This window comes from Kwoniella shandongensis, chromosome 2 (assembly GCF_008629635.2).
Source record: "Kwoniella shandongensis chromosome 2, complete sequence".
Classification (NCBI taxonomy): domain Eukaryota; kingdom Fungi; phylum Basidiomycota; class Tremellomycetes; order Tremellales; family Cryptococcaceae; genus Kwoniella; species Kwoniella shandongensis.
The window spans coordinates 1873904-1889348 of NC_089288.1; the positions used below are offsets into that span (position 1 = coordinate 1873904).

Below are 15445 nucleotides of genomic sequence, written 5' to 3' on the forward strand. Positions count from 1 at the left end.
GACAGGCATGTCACCTATCACTAAGAAAACATCTATCCCCGCGCACATTCGACCTTTGATTGTCCTGAGAATGTATATCGTGGCGGACCCATGATCAAATGTGGAAGCTGAGCAGATTTGTTGTCTTGTCAACGATCTTCCCGACAATAGATATCCTACGATGAGCTTCAAGCTCTCTTAGTAAGATTTGTACCCGTAGCGATGCTTAGACAGTGAACGAAACGGTATGCTGCGATATGCATACACACATAGGTCGGACTGACTCTTCCACCTGATGTCCAGAAAGAGGGCAGCCTGCCAGCAATGAAAAATGATGACGTAGGCACTGAACAGCGTTTGTTGTTGCGAATCACGTCTTCTTTCGTTGTTATCGTTGCAACTTTGTCACTCCCCTTAGCTCCCATGCAAGTGTTCGATGTCACGACAGGAGATCATTCTCAATGGTATACTGGGTGTTTGGATACGGTAGTTTGATCTTCAAGCCACCGTGAGTATATCCTACCTCAGCTCATACATATTCGCTAAGCTTAGCCTGTCTCTACAGTCCACACGCGGTGGAACAACGTATGTCTAATCTTGCGATCAAGAAGGCATAGTCGCTTTTATTTACCTTGTACATCTGTCCCGTCGACATCAACAGGATCAGGTTATGTCAAAGGTGTTGTTCGTCGATTCGCCCAGTCTTCGAATGATCATAGAGGTACACCCGAATCGCCAGGGAGAGTGGTTACAGTCATAGAAGCCAGAGAATGGCACAGATTAGAAGGGATAGTGAGTTATTCGTAGTCCGCATATGGTTCTACGGGATGCTGTGCTGCTTATGCGGGTACGATGCTGAGTGTGATCTTGGTTCAGACACTGGCCGCAGGTACGACTCTACCAGACGATTATGTTTGGGGGATGGCATATCGAATAGACCCTGACAAAGAAGACGAAGTCAGAGAGTACATGGGTGAGCATCTCCCGGATCTTGACAGTGATGGTAGTTGGAATGCACATCGTGCTAATACAAAGTGCTATATCGCCAGAATTCCGTGAAAAGGTGCGCTCAATTCACCTATTTATCCTAGACTTGCCCACTGAAATGGTCTTGGTTGTTAGAACGGCTATACATGTCATGAAGTGCCGGTGTACGGCATCTCACCAGATGGGAAAGAAGAGCAGATCGTAGTGGAGAATGTAAGTACGAGCATCATGTGTCGATCACTATCGCATGAAGAGCAGCGATATCACCGCCTGGTGCTGATCGTATGCTAAACCCATTGCAGTCGACCATCTGGGTTGGCAAACTTGACAACCCGGCTTTCGGTGAGCACTCGTAACTATCTCAGGTCCCAAAGAATTACTTAGCTGATAATTATCATCTGTAGTCGGATACGAGCCGACGGATGTCTTGGCGAAGACCATTGCTGAGAGATCGGGGCCGTCGGGACCGAACAAGGTATGTTTGAGCTCACTCGCTGCCATTTCTTCCACATTCATCGTGACCATTGCCCTTTGTCGTGGGCAACAAGACCGCCAAACGGTCTTGAGGGAAGTTTCCATTGCAGCTATCCTTCTGTCAAGTGTCGCCCATCAGACCTCATCTCTCCATTCTGGACCGTTACCAACTCAATATACGTTCACTGACTCCTGTAACGCTTTCGCAGGAGTATCTGTACAAACTTGCCGAGTCGGTGCGGCATCTGTATCCTCATGTGAAAGACGACTACCTGTTCAACTTAGAGGTGAGTTTGTGCTCCGGCAAACTCTTATCTGACGTTATGGTAGCGATCCGTTAGAGAGGTAGATGTGCGGGCCAGTTGATCGCAACAGCGGACGCGGACGCTTAGATTGTATACATCCCTTGCATGCTGCGATACCCACTTCAAGACCGCCCCCACCTCTTCTTACAGAAGGACTCTTGATACACGTTACTGACATTGCGAAGTCCATGTCATAAAATTGCATACAAATCGAACACCGCATGGTGAAATAGGAATCGAACTTGACCACTAATCTGAACTAGAATAACCCAATCTGCCAACCCGTTGAAACTTGGTCCCCTTGTCTGTCTGACATCCTTTCCGTATTACAGAGTCACATACCATGGCGATAACGAATCGCCCCTTACAAAACGTACATGAAGTCGGGGTTCTGGAAATCGGTCAAGTCGTCAAATGCGTGCAAGTTGAGATCGTCCGCGTCTCCGTTCGCAGCAAGTTGTCGCTTGTATTCCTACGACCCGAACGCATAAAGTCAGCGACTGTTGACATGACTGACCTAACATGTTGGATACGCTGTACTCACCGCGGCTTCCTCGAGAGTCATGATAGACGTATCCTGGATTTGGGCGACTCTTCCCATTCTCTCTCGTTTCTTCTCTTGACGACGGTTTAAGTATTTGAGGTATATCGACATGAAGATGATCAGGACGAAAAGGAGACACCAACATGCCAAATCGGCATACAGACCTGTCCTGTAGATGGGTGCTTCGTCGTCGAGGTCTGCGAGGAATATAATCAGGATCCTCGATATTCGATTGGGCAGAATCATGTGGCTGCACTCACAGACTTGGGGACCTGCAACATTACCAGCGCATTGGAAGATGAACATGATACCGCCGACAACTCGTTGCTGGGGTAATCAACAGCTGTTAGTCGAATTGTGGAGTGAAGTGTGCGAGTCAACTTACCTTGGTAGTTCCAGCAGCGTTCATGTTGGCCCAAGAGTAGACGAGGGGTTCTGAGTAAGGAGAACGAACAAGTCAATTATGGTCGCCACGATGTCTCTCGCGATAGTCACTCACGAAGCGGCGTGTAGAGCATGACGACATAGTACGCTCCAAGCAAAGCATGCGGGTTACTCCTTGGTACATAGAGCAACGCGGCTGCACCAGCGATGGGGAAGAGTACGAATGTCGCCACGACAGGGAAACGGAGTTTGGTCTTGTTGATGATCCAAGTGCCCAACAGGAGGAAAGTGAGTGTGAGGGCGCTGGCAGGGATTTGGAAAAGGATGGTGTCGAACTGGTTGAATCCGAAACCTCTACAGAGGTAGATAACACAACAAATGATCAGTCCGCCGTCATTGTCAGTCTAAAGGTAGCTTGTTACTCACTTGGTAACGAGGGTACCGAAAGTTCCAATACCGGACGAAGGCAAAGCCATACAGGCCAACATCAAACTCCAACACCAAGTCTTAGGGTCGGTGAACGCCTCCCTAACTTGATCCCACTTCCATTTCGAAGTCTTCGACCCTGTATTATTATCCCTCAATCGTTCGACGGCAATCCCCTTCTCTCGGGGGGTGAGGAATCGAGCCGTGGCGATATCGTTGGGCAACATCCACCAGATGAGAGGGACAAGGGCGATGGTGATACATCCCAAGAAGAGGAAGATTCCTTGATAAGGTTTGATACCGCTGTTGACGTGACCGATACCGAAAGACAAGAGAGGACCGAACAATCCCGCCAATGAACTCGACATGAGCCAAGCTGAGAGGTAGAGTAATGCATCAGTAATGAGGTTTTACAGACTTATCCATGCTAGTGGATTTGCGGTGACAGACCAAGCACTTACCGGTGTTACGATAAGTCTGCTCTCGTCGTCGCCACATCATCTGAGTCATGGCAATGAACGACGGTGCAATAGTCGCCTCGAAAGCTCCCAACAGAGCACGAGTGATCATCAACCCTGCCCAAGTCTTACATGCTGCCATACAAGCGAGACAGATTCCCCAACCGAAAACATTGGCGCTGACCCATAGACCGATAGGCAATTTGACGAGCGCGTAGGCGGATAAAGGTTGAACGATCAACTGGACGAGATAGACAATGGAACCGAGCCATGAATATTCTGTACCGTGGAGATGGGTCTCTTTCTTCAGGTCGAATACTGCCGCATAAGAGAGTGATGATTTGTCAAGATGAACCAATGTATAGGTGAGCAGCATTGGAACTGATGGAACAATGCACACGAAAACATCAGTATGTATAATATTAATCATACTTATTAGTGGCAATGGTCACCAAACACTCACGACAGACCCAGAGATCAATCTTTCTCAAAACTCTACGATCCTCTTCTATCGTATACTCTATCGGTCCCATCTCCCTCAGGATCCTCGCCGCATCATCCTGAGCATTGTTCAGATACTTGTCGTCGACGGGGAAACGATTAGCGTCGTTGATCGCTTCGACATGACGTATTTCGAGGTCTTTGTTATCCTCATCAAGGTTAGTGGTAGATGGTTGCGCCATCGTAAACTGACTACTGTATTGACAGCGTTGTGTGGTAAACAAGTCAATACTATACTGGTACAGTGCGTATGTCAAAAGAGTCACAGGGATTGTCCTTCCTTGATTCGAGACTCGAAAACTGCCGTCTTTATAACACTGCAAGTGGATGGGTCTACTGTACACCTATACATAGTCGAAACGCTTCAGAAACAGACCATCCACCACGGCCCGTAAGGACAAAGTGGGCTCTTGATCAATAGGCCCGAAAGACGGGTCCTTCTTTCACCGCAACAACACCGATTCAACTCAGACTGTGGGTCCCTGGCCTTGCCATGAACGTTTTCATGTAGATGTAGACGCAAAGCCTGTGCCGAGGGGCGTTCAGCCTGCACCTATAACTTACTCGGCCGCCTTGATAACTACCCCTCGGGGCTCATCCCTTCCCCTCGGGGAGCGAACAAGTGCTTTGTCTATTTATAGAATCAATGCCAGGGTCTCATGGTTACCCCGTAATCCGATCGCACATCACCGTGCAAGTTGAAGCAATGTGAAGCAGAGGAGCGAGAGGCTACTGTCCTCGTAGCATAAATTCAGGTGGATACTGGCCACATTGTAACTTACTCGGATAGTCTCCGATGTACAGACTGTTCGGGGTGGCGTACCCTTCAGACATAAGCATGAATCGATGTGCACTATTAGTGGTGTAGATAATGGAAGACAAGTGATTATCCTCGTACATGCATGCACATCAACTTGGGTGGCATCTCATAGACAGATTATGCAGTATCACCTGATTTCCCCGAGTACGGCTCATCAAGTGTCCGAAAGCCGATGGACACCGCCAAGCTATATTTAGTCTCATCGTTGGTCTTGCTAGCGGTCCGAAGACGGTCCGTCATTATGCTTGCACATAATCACAGTACTTGCATGCAGGGGATCCACTCCGCAACAGCAACGACAACAACGTCTGATGAGGATGATGATGATGTCAATGAATCACCCTGATCGACGATTCGTGTAATCTAAGGAACCAAATATACTCGTGTGCACGACTGATAACAAATTCAATACCACGCAACACGCATCATGGCAGATCAGACACAGCCCGTTTCTGCACCTTCTCTACTCGACTATCGCACATACGAGCTCAAGGAGGAGATCGTCGATGACTTGGTCGAGCGAATCAGGACAGCTCTGGTCAATCTGGAAGATAAGACCGGAGAACACAAGTATACTAGTGGGTTTGATCACTCTCCACCTTCGAGCTTGACTGACAGTCAGTCGGTCTTGAACAGTCGCGGGAGGTCGGGTGATTGACAGTATAAGTTGGGGATTCTGGGAATGGCCTCAAGCGATAGGTCTATATGGTTTGTTCAACGTGAGTGACTCTCTGCCTTCTGCACATACCGATGACCTGCAGACTGTGGGTTCTCGGCTGATTGCTGATGAGTGATATCTACCCCACCATCAGTACTTCAACCTGAAAAGTACGCTCGGCCCCGAGTCGCCTCAAGGTGCTCGAACGCTCCAAGTAATCAAAGAATGGTACACTGCACGAGCGGCTGAGCCTCCCACGCTCAAGAATATCAATACGATGTCCGTCTTGCTCACGCTAGCTTCGTTGATGGAGGTGGAGAATGAACGAGGTGGGATCTTTACGAAAGAGGAAAAGGAATTGTATTCCGCTTGGATAGATGAATGGGCAGAATGGGTCATGAATGAGCTTCCAAGTAAGTCCCCGAAACGGCACAGTGAATGCTTCGTTGTCCACGATGAATGCTGATTTAGTCGATGCTACAGGAACGGAGCAAGGGATCTTCCAGCACAGTGAGTTCTTCAATCTCACACAAATGTTGGACAAAGGCTAATTGATCGCGCAGTCACGTTCCGACTGGCAAACAAGAACCAAGTATGGGACGACACACTTATGATGACCGTCCTCCCACTCGCTAAAATCGGTCATCTCCTCGGTCGACCTCACTATATCGAAGAAGGTGAGTAAGCCTTTGATCGTATGAAAGGCAAGGGTTTGACCGTTTTACGGTGCTTCGTACTATAGCCAAATACCAATTCATCCAACATAGTCAATATCTTATGGATCAGACAACTGGGTTATGGGCGCATGGTTACGAATTCGACGGTGGTGCTGGTGGTCATTCGTGGGGTAATATCGCTTGGGCAAGAGGGAATTGCTGGGTGAGTGGGAGGAGTCGAGCTGTCAAGCTTTGCGGTCAATTCAATTGAAATGACTGACTCGACTGGTAGATTACAATCGCTATTCCAATCTTCCTCGATCTGATCAAACTCCCACCTACCGATCCCGTCCACCGCACACTCACATCAGTGCTTCATCGTCAAGTTGACGCTCTGCTCAAATTGCAAGATCCAGACACAGGTCTTTGGAGGACGCTGCTATTGGATCCTTCGAGCTATGTCGAGACTAGTGCGTCTGCGGGATTCGTAGCGGGGATGTTCATCGGTATCAGGACGGTGAGTACAATACATTCACCACTAGACATGCGACAAGGCTTATACTGATCGTTGGTATGATGTGCGATGCGTGCAGGGCCTCCTCGATCGTGAACGGTACCTTTCTACCGCACTATCCGGCTTGAAGGCCTGTATTGCCCAAGTACAACCCTCCGGTATCGTCCAAAACGTATCGAAGGGAACACCGGTATCGACCGATCCAAACTTTTACAAGTCGATGCCGCTCATAACGACAGGGTTTGGTCAGAGTTTGGTGATCATGGCTCTGGGGGAGTGGTTGAGACTGGAAAGAGCTTAAGCAGGATTCGCCTATACCATCATGGGTTGTGCATCAAGTACTGATGAGTCCTTGGGTGCATGATGTAAAGGCCGTTGTATACATGTCAAAGGGGATCCTGCTCTAGCTATCACTCGTCCAATTTCCCGATTGTGTACCAGTCTCAGAGCAGCGGTTTTCGAATCAGCAGAATCTACGACTTCCGTACACCTTCGAATCCACATGCATGCATGTTGCTTCGATGCGATCTCATTCACCTGATGCCCTCTTTGTCCTGTGTCGTCATGCATATATCACCTTTATGTACAGCATCTGAGGGTTGACTGATTGTTGGGTGATGTAGCTTTACGATGACCGAGAGATATTTTGACCACGCGACGAGTAACCGTTCAGTCAACTTGAAAAAGTCAAAGTTCGCCTCTCATCACTTTCTGGTCTTTCCATCATCTTCCTCTCTTCTTCTCTTATACAAATCGCAGTATCTCAACATGTCGTCCGACCAACACCAAGAACTGCACAGCAGTATATCAGAGATGATCACAGGGGTCGAATCGTCCGTCGGTTCTTCCTCTTCGGCATCTTCGTCATCTGCTCAATCGAACGGTTTCGACGATGATATCACTCCTTTCCCAAGTCCTGTTCTTTCAGCAACTTCTCTAGCTGGTCTATCTTGTGAGCTATCCGCTACCCTTCTGATTCATCTTGATAACGGTAGCTGATGCTTCATGCTCGCACAGTGTCATCCGACGGAGAGCTAGAACCAGAAGTTGACGATGATAAGATTGTGACCGAGGAGGACAAAGCGAGAGCATTGGAGCTAAAGGCAGAAGCCAACAAGGCGTTTGCAGGTGTGTACCTGATCACTAATCCTCAATACATGTGCGCACTGCTTATCAGCATATACCTCCCCGCCCACAGCAAAGGAGTTCAACCACTCTATCGAGCTCTACACACAGGCGATCGCACTGAATCCCAAAGATGCTACTTTCTGGAACAACCGAGCGATGAGTAAAGCCAAGATGGAAGAACATGGCGGTGCTATCTCCGATGCGAGTGAGTCGTCGTGTCGATCTTTCTGCCTGCAGATATATCTACACCGAGGAAGCAGCACGCTAATGCATACTTTGATCGCTCTTAGCCAAGGCGGTGGAGATCAACCCCGACTATGCGAAAGCGTACTATCGACGAGGTCTTGCTTATCTTTCTATTCTCCGACCGACCGATGCCGTCTCCGATTTCAAGAAAGCTTTGGGACTGGAACCTGCCAACAAGGCGATTAGGGATCAATTGCAGATGACTGTGAAACTGATTAGACGGATAGAGTTTGAGAAGGTATGTTGTCATGAAGGATGATGTGACAAGGAGTAGTGACGGGGCACAGCTGGGTCTCGTTATCTAACTAATCGACTGATTCCTCCAGGCCATATCCATCGGCGAGACCGAGACTACCTCCTCAAAATGTGTTTCCCTCATCGCTTCTGGCGCTTGTAACCTCGACAAATCTTCCCAATCAGCCGACATGCCCTTACCCATCATCCCCGACGACCCGAACGCGCGATATAAGCCCACCAAAGAATTCGTTGAGGGGATGGTAGAGAGTTTCAAGAAGGGCGGAAAGGTTGCGAAGCGTGTAGCGTGGGAGATCATTTTGGGTTGTAAGGATGTGGTGGAGAAGGAGAAGAGTTTAGTGGAGGTCACTATCCCAGAGGGAGTGACTTGTGATGTGATTGGTGATAGTGAGTTGGCTATGTCCCCACTTGTTCTTCTGTCAGCGCGTCCGACATGCGTCCTCCGTTCGAAAGACCGGATTGACACACGAAGCTTACGCTGATATCTCGCTATCACCTAGCTCACGGCCAGTTCTACGATGTCGTCAACCTCCTCTCCCTTACCACACGGCCCAGCGAGAAGCACTACATGGTGTTCAACGGTGATCTTGTCGATCGAGGATCCTGGTCTGTTGAGGTCGCCTTGACTGTGTTTGCGTACAAGTGGCTCTACCCCGAATACGTGTTCATAAATCGAGGCAACCACGAGACAAACGGTACGTCCTTTCCGGACTCGAGTTTCTAAACAGCAGCTGACTTGTCACATATAGACATGAACAAGGTGTATGGATTCGAGGGGGAGTGCAAAGCAAAGCTGGGAGAGATGACCTTCAAGCTCTTCGCGGACGTCTTCACTTCCTGTAGGTTGTTCAGCATTCAGGAGTATGTGTTCTTTCTTGCTGACAGTCGTCTGCTGGTAGTACCCCTTGCTACAATGGTCACCGCTTCACAACCCCCGGCCAACAACAAGAGCGAAGGCTCACAACCTGCCATCCTGTCACCTGGGGGCAAGAGACGATTCTTCGTTTGTCACGGAGGACCTCCCGTCAGCAAGGATGGTGTGACGTTGGACGAGGTGGCCAAAATCGACCGATTTGGTAGACAGCCAGGACAGGAGGGTATCATGTGCGAGGTGTGTTGAAACATATGCTTTGTGAAGAAACACGGAGACTGATTAGCATCACTTGCTCATCACAGATGCTCTGGACCGATCCACAAGAACCGGTCGGTCGAGGTCCGTCCAAACGAGGTGTCGGATTAGGTTTCGGTCCCGACGTCACTCGAAGATGGTGTGAGCTGAACAAGGTCACCGCTGTGATTCGATCACATGAAGTTCGAGCGGATGGATATGCGATCGAGCATGATGGATTGTGTATCACGGTGTTCAGTTGTCCAAACTACTGTGATTCGACGGGTAACAAGGTGAGTTCCAGATGTCCTTCACATAGTGGAATCGTGCCGATATACTTATGCCTGTGGTCATTGTTACAGGCTGCATACGTTCGAATGCAGTCCAATGGAGCGTTGTCGTATCACCAATTCGACGCCGTTCCACATCCCGAGATGAAACCAATGGCCTACAGCTCAGGCTTTAACTTTGGCGGGTTCTAAAAGAAGGAGGTAACAGGTAGTAAAGGGTGAGATTGAGGGAGAATGCAATACGAAGCTTAGATAGTGTAGTTCAGGATTGAGCTTCAACGGGCATGGCATTGCTTCCGACTTTTAGTGCTGCATTTGATGTATCGAGTGGTAATGGCGCGATAGTCCAGATATAACAGTAAGCAACGGCTGAGCATCACCACGGTAGCCAAGTTTCGCTCTCGAAGGTATCACCGATCTGTTCCACACAGGTCGCAGACAGAATCCTGCGCCACCCGGATTTGCACCTAGCTAGTTACTCGATATGATGGAGGAGTTTTCCACGGTGGTACATCTATTCCTACTCGTCCATCCGAAGGATTGTCACACTAGTATTATATAGTAGATGCAAACCCAGGTATTATCTCTACTTCGCCCAATCATATTGTCCAGTGATTATGCCCGAAGCCAACCTTGTCTTCTGGGTAATAACCATCCCGGATGACTGACGACGAACGCCGCGAGACAAAGGACCATGGGCAATCCGTCCAGATAGATGAAATATGACTCTGAAAGGGGAAGAAACAGTCCAATGATCAGCTCAAAGAACCTGGTCGTTCTCGTCCGCGCCCCTCGCACCTGACTCACCATGAGTGATCAAATAACCTGTCCAACCTTGTGCAAGTTCTATACTCCTATAGATACCTCTCACGAAGATCATAGCCGAAGCAAATGCCACCCCCGCCAAAAGCTTTTCAACCTTTTTGATCTCTTCAGTCCTTCCTCCACTAGCAGAAAGATCCACGACACCCCCAGCATGTCTACCAGTCGTCTTATTCTCATCGTTGGCAGAATACGATTCCACTTCCACTTCGCCAGGTGCAGCTGTCGTCGTCGTCGTCGTCGCTAATTTCTTCTGAAGATGGGCATAGGGTTTACGGGCAATGACTCGGAATATGAAATCGGTAGCGAGGACGATGAAGATCGTCATAGTGGCGAGTTGGAACAATATACCAGCGAGCACTGCATGTGAGTGATAGTACGTTAGTGCTCGAACCAAAAGTGTGTTGGAGAAAGGACGACGTCACACTTCGGTGCAGTGTGATGTGTCTGAGTTACATGAAGAGGAACACTCGTCACTTACTGATCTTGGTCGCTGGACCTGTAGGTGTTCCCTGCTGCGCAGCGACCGCCGCTTTCCCACCTCCAATCGCTTGAACGACGAGCGAAATGATATCTGCCGTGACGAAGACGGCGAGGTACATCCTCGGAGAGAGGAGAGAGTAGGCAGGACCGAGTCGGGTGATACAGTAGCCTAGGACGGTGTAGGCCCAGCTGGATAGTGGGATGTGTAAGCACCGGTACCAAGCCGACACGGTAGATTGCAAGAGAAGGAGGACATGACGACGCATAGTTTGATACGATGGACATCTCAGACAAAACGAAACTCACGCGGAGAAGAACGCTGGAGCAATGATTAGACTAAAGTATACAAGAGATCAGCATTACCATACCACAATTAATAATCAGGTGAGAAGTGTTACAACCCACGTTGAGATCTGCATGAGAAAGGGAGTGACTTTCAACACGCTATAGTACGACCACAATCTCCCAGCCCATCCCAGCACCTCGACTGGGAAATTAGTATCGCATTGGCATCAGCGTTGCTAACTCGATCTGGGAAACGGACATAGGAGACAAAGGCAGTCAACTCACGTAAAGTACCTGGAACCAAAGTCGCAAACACCAACCAATACCTATATCTCACCCCGAGCCCAACATGGACAAGTAATAAGATTGCAAAGACGACTATGTAGGCGATACCTGCTGATCTGGAAGGTGTGTAGCCGTATGGCGAGCGATATGAGAGGTGATTATGCGTTCGCTGAGCTCGATCGACCAGGTCGTAGGTGAGAGTGTCGAGGGTCATGTTGATGGTGATGATTGGTCAGATTATAATGATCTAAAGTATTATATGACTATACAAGTGTAGACAAGGGAAGAAGGCGGAATGTCTATACACAATTCATTGTCAACATAGACCAATGATGAGATGAATAATGATATGAAAATCGAATGTAATAACAAACGAGGTTGTTTTCATAATTGAGTTGATACCCACGAATACTGTATCGACCCGCGCATGACGATGAACCCTGTTCGTCCTGTCTTGTCCTGTCCTGTCCTGTCCTGTCCTGTCCTTTCCCAACACATGGGATGGGAAACTAGGCTACAATGCATGCGACCAACAAAGTCTTTAGGACTCGAGGTCTGTTATGCAAAGGCAAAAAGTAGGGTAACAACAGACGGAGACGGACAAGTATTGACTCTTCGCAGCGCAGTTAAGCATATTCACTGCCGTACAAGTGCGAGTACGGGGGCCGATGAAGATGTGGTGTTTTATGGTAGTTATCAACGTCGATCTTTCTGGTGAGTAACCCGGTACAACCAAGGCTCCTGAGAATTTATTATAAGCAACTGTGTACATATACAACACAACTTGATGAAGCATGACACAACTGATCGCGCACGGTGTCTTCTGTTACTCGTATTAGCATGCATACATGTGTACTCGTATGGACACATACAAACCCGTAGCACGCGACAGAAAGATTGTGCTCGACCTTTGTTGTGGGAATGTGCTACGTTGATTGATTGACTGACTCCTCCCCTGACAACGGGCACAATCACTAATCGCATACCACTCACTGTTTTGCTCGACCTTGTCCCTTCCCTGTCGTTTGTTGATGCAGACCTAAACACTGAATCGCAACAGTAAAACACCATGTCCATGCACGATCCCTCCTTCTCTTGGATTGACGATCATAGCTTGTCGTTCCCTCCCCGACGCTGTCGCACAAGCCTATTGCAAACCACACCTCGACCCTCCTTTCGGCCATCGTCCCTTCGAAAGTTTCTCAACACAAAATGCTATGACTCACAATATCATTTTGCTAACAACACTTCTTGTCTCTGGCTCGAAAGCTAACGTTAAGCCTTCTGGAACCAAGCAGTTTGAGTTGTCGCTTCGTGATAAACGCTCTCTCCACAATGCCGATAAGCATTACTACTCCGCCTGTAAGTCAACGATAATCAGGAACTCACCATTTCGCAATGCACTGATGCAGTCTTATAGACCTGGTACAGGCTCATCCGCTTCATCGCGAACGAGGATGGGAAAGAATACCTGGGTGAACCGGTGGACCCGGACATGGACAGTGAGCTCATTGGTGGAGTGCTTCCTTTACCCACATATATGGAAATCGACCAACAACGAGCTCCTCTGTGTAAGGAAGCATGTCATGCTGACATTATCAATTCCACAGTCGGCCTCGCATACCACGACTCGACTCCTATTCTCGCTCATATCCTCGACACCCTGAAACCATGGGACCCCCATGCTCGTCGAACCGGTGCGATATTTACCGTCAAGATCCTCCTCTCCCCCATCTCCTCCTCGCAAGTCGGTACGATTCGCGCCACCGGTCTCTCGTACAGAGACCACGCGGCGGAGATGAATCTTGCCTATCCTTCTGTCCCAGCACTGTTCTTCAAACCATCGACTTGTCTCGCCAATCCAGGGGAAGATATACCTATCCCAAAGGTATGTCAGAGGGAAGAGATGGATTACGAGGTCGAGCTAGCTGTTGTCATTGGGAAGGAGTGCAAGGATGTGAAGGAGGAGGATGCTCTCCATTGTGTCTTGGGCTGGACGGGGGCGAACGATCTGACGGCGAGGAAACATCAAGCGGAAAGTAGTCAATGGGGTTATGCGAAAGGCGAGTGATTTTCAACCACTTCATTGTCAATGTATACCGAGAACACATAGTCTGGAAGCTTCTCATGAGACCCGCCTGACGATACAAACTGTGTCATGAAATGCAATAACTGACTTTTCTTGATGCTACCACAGGCTTCGACAAGCTCTGCCCTCTCGGACCATGTCTCGTTTCCACTCGCGCACTGCCAGACCCTCATGTGATTTCACTCCAAACCACGCTGAACGGGGAGCTCATGCAAGATGGCAGTGCAAGGAAGATGATATTCCCTCTCGCGTAGTGAGTGAGAACGCCACTTGTTCTTCGGGAGAATCGGACATCCATCGCATTATGAATGTGCGATTCCGAGAACAAGTCACACGAGCGCTGATCATGCATCATTCCTTATCGATCAAGTGTCATATCATACCTGTCACAAGGCACGACTCTACCAGCTGGGACTGTGATCATTACCGGTACTCCACCTGGCATCGGTGATGGTAGAACGCCCAAGGTCTGGCTCAAGGATGATGACGAGGTGCACTGTCGGCTCTCGCATGGGATTGGAACGTTGCGCAACAAGATAGTGTACGAGTGATCTCAAATACGCACCAGTGGGTACTGTGCAGTAGAGGACTCGTAGTCAATGCAGTCCATGTCCAAGCATATGCTCTTGTGTTAGGCATCATTCTGATATCGAAAGCAATGACTCGATCGGGCCGCGGCGCCGAGAACGCACGTGATTGTTACAAAAGTATCTCCCTCATCACCCCATGCGGGGAACCCACAGCCACGACTCACACTGTACACAGCAGATCACTGATCGCAACGTAGTCTTCTCCTGATTCTCATTTTACTCTATCATCCAGGTACAGCACAGCGCACTCACTATACAGCACTATATGTCGTCCTCTGATCAGGAACTCGCCGGTACCAAGCCTTATTTCATCCCTTTACAAGATGGAGAGAACTACACCCATATCCAGAACATGGTCGCTGGGAGACCATACCTCGCTGGCGATCCATACATCAGACGACTCGCCGACATTCAAGCCGAGAAACTGTGGAATATCAATCAGGAGAGAAATATGGAGAAGAGGATTGGGCTGTATAAGGACTTTGTGAATATGGAGGGGAAAGTGATCATTGTCACTCCGTTCACCTGTGAATATGTGAGTGTCGCAGAAATGCGAATCAGCATTCGGTAGATTGCGAAGCGAGCTGATTGTAACGTCACGGAATAGGGATTCAACCTCTCCTTTGGTGATGGTATATTTATCGGTCCGAATTGCACCTTCCTCGACGTGTGTCCCAGTACGTACTTTCACTCTCTCCTCTTGAACGATTGCACCATACCTCGTCAAAGCATCGTATCGTAGCTGACAAGAGTATCATATCACTATCTTCTCCTTGCCCATCTACCAGTCTCCATAGGCGATCGAAGCATGATCGGCGCGAACTGCCAACTTCTCACTCCATGTCACCCTCTATCGCCCGAAGAACGAAATGGACTCAACGGTCCCGAATGGGCCAAACCCATCACCATCGGTAAAGACTGTTGGCTCGGTGGAGGCGTCACGCTCGTTCCGGGAATCACGCTAGGTGACGGAGTTGTCGTCGGAGCTGGCTCAGTGGTCACCAAGAATGTAGAGGCAAGGACTGTGGTTGCTGGAAATCCGGCGAGAGCAATCAAGCGGATTCTGGCGGATGGGACCGTGGAAGCGGTCAAGTAGAGTTAATCACTACGTTCCTGTTCAGCTCTCAGGTCACGTGTAGAATAGAGACAGACAACGAG

At 49.0% G+C, this 15445-nt stretch overlaps 7 protein-coding genes across 7 annotated transcripts; 5 read left to right on the forward strand and 2 right to left on the reverse strand.

The window, feature by feature from the left end:
• Positions 1 to 440: 440 nt before the first annotated feature.
• Positions 441 to 1832, forward strand: CI109_101344 (uncharacterized protein; the record flags this gene model as incomplete). Its single annotated transcript, XM_032006414.1, has 10 exons — positions 441 to 487; positions 545 to 564; positions 641 to 771; positions 856 to 952; positions 1029 to 1042; positions 1102 to 1179; positions 1269 to 1308; positions 1371 to 1441; positions 1650 to 1727; positions 1782 to 1832. The coding sequence occupies 10 exons, from the start codon at positions 441 to 443 to the stop codon at positions 1830 to 1832; spliced, it is 627 nt and encodes a 208-aa protein (XP_031859249.1).
• Positions 1833 to 2109: 277 nt separating this feature from the next.
• On the reverse strand, positions 2110 to 4240 carry CI109_101345 (uncharacterized protein; the record flags this gene model as incomplete). Its single annotated transcript, XM_032006413.1, has 8 exons — positions 2110 to 2217; positions 2290 to 2486; positions 2550 to 2616; positions 2675 to 2724; positions 2789 to 3027; positions 3100 to 3475; positions 3561 to 3938; positions 4021 to 4240. The coding sequence occupies 8 exons, from the start codon at positions 4238 to 4240 to the stop codon at positions 2110 to 2112; spliced, it is 1635 nt and encodes a 544-aa protein (XP_031859248.1).
• A 1065-nt stretch (positions 4241 to 5305) lies between these two features.
• Positions 5306 to 7007, forward strand: CI109_101346 (uncharacterized protein; the record flags this gene model as incomplete). The annotated part of the gene is made up of 8 exons (XM_032006412.1): positions 5306 to 5456; positions 5515 to 5597; positions 5691 to 5949; positions 6020 to 6046; positions 6100 to 6213; positions 6279 to 6415; positions 6485 to 6709; positions 6786 to 7007. 8 exons carry the CDS (start codon positions 5306 to 5308, stop codon positions 7005 to 7007), a joined length of 1218 nt encoding a protein of 405 aa, XP_031859247.1.
• Positions 7008 to 7474: 467 nt separating this feature from the next.
• On the forward strand, positions 7475 to 9925 carry CI109_101347 (uncharacterized protein; the record flags this gene model as incomplete). The annotated part of the gene is made up of 10 exons (XM_032006411.1): positions 7475 to 7658; positions 7724 to 7834; positions 7905 to 8039; positions 8125 to 8318; positions 8407 to 8722; positions 8836 to 9030; positions 9085 to 9174; positions 9235 to 9446; positions 9512 to 9736; positions 9806 to 9925. The coding sequence occupies 10 exons, from the start codon at positions 7475 to 7477 to the stop codon at positions 9923 to 9925; spliced, it is 1782 nt and encodes a 593-aa protein (XP_031859246.1).
• Positions 9926 to 10348: 423 nt separating this feature from the next.
• CI109_101348 (uncharacterized protein) lies at positions 10349 to 11822 on the reverse strand (the record flags this gene model as incomplete). Its single annotated transcript, XM_032006410.1, has 6 exons — positions 10349 to 10461; positions 10541 to 10915; positions 11037 to 11227; positions 11345 to 11374; positions 11444 to 11525; positions 11609 to 11822. 6 exons carry the CDS (start codon positions 11820 to 11822, stop codon positions 10349 to 10351), a joined length of 1005 nt encoding a protein of 334 aa, XP_031859245.1.
• Positions 11823 to 12943: 1121 nt separating this feature from the next.
• On the forward strand, positions 12944 to 14248 carry CI109_101349 (uncharacterized protein; the record flags this gene model as incomplete). Its single annotated transcript, XM_032006409.2, has 5 exons — positions 12944 to 12970; positions 13029 to 13110; positions 13219 to 13671; positions 13806 to 13950; positions 14068 to 14248. 5 exons carry the CDS (start codon positions 12944 to 12946, stop codon positions 14246 to 14248), a joined length of 888 nt encoding a protein of 295 aa, XP_031859244.2.
• Positions 14249 to 14355: 107 nt separating this feature from the next.
• Positions 14356 to 15383, forward strand: CI109_101350 (uncharacterized protein; the record flags this gene model as incomplete). Its single annotated transcript, XM_032006408.2, has 4 exons — positions 14356 to 14454; positions 14520 to 14822; positions 14895 to 14964; positions 15076 to 15383. 4 exons carry the CDS (start codon positions 14356 to 14358, stop codon positions 15381 to 15383), a joined length of 780 nt encoding a protein of 259 aa, XP_031859243.2.
• Between the last annotated feature and the right edge of the window lie 62 nt (positions 15384 to 15445).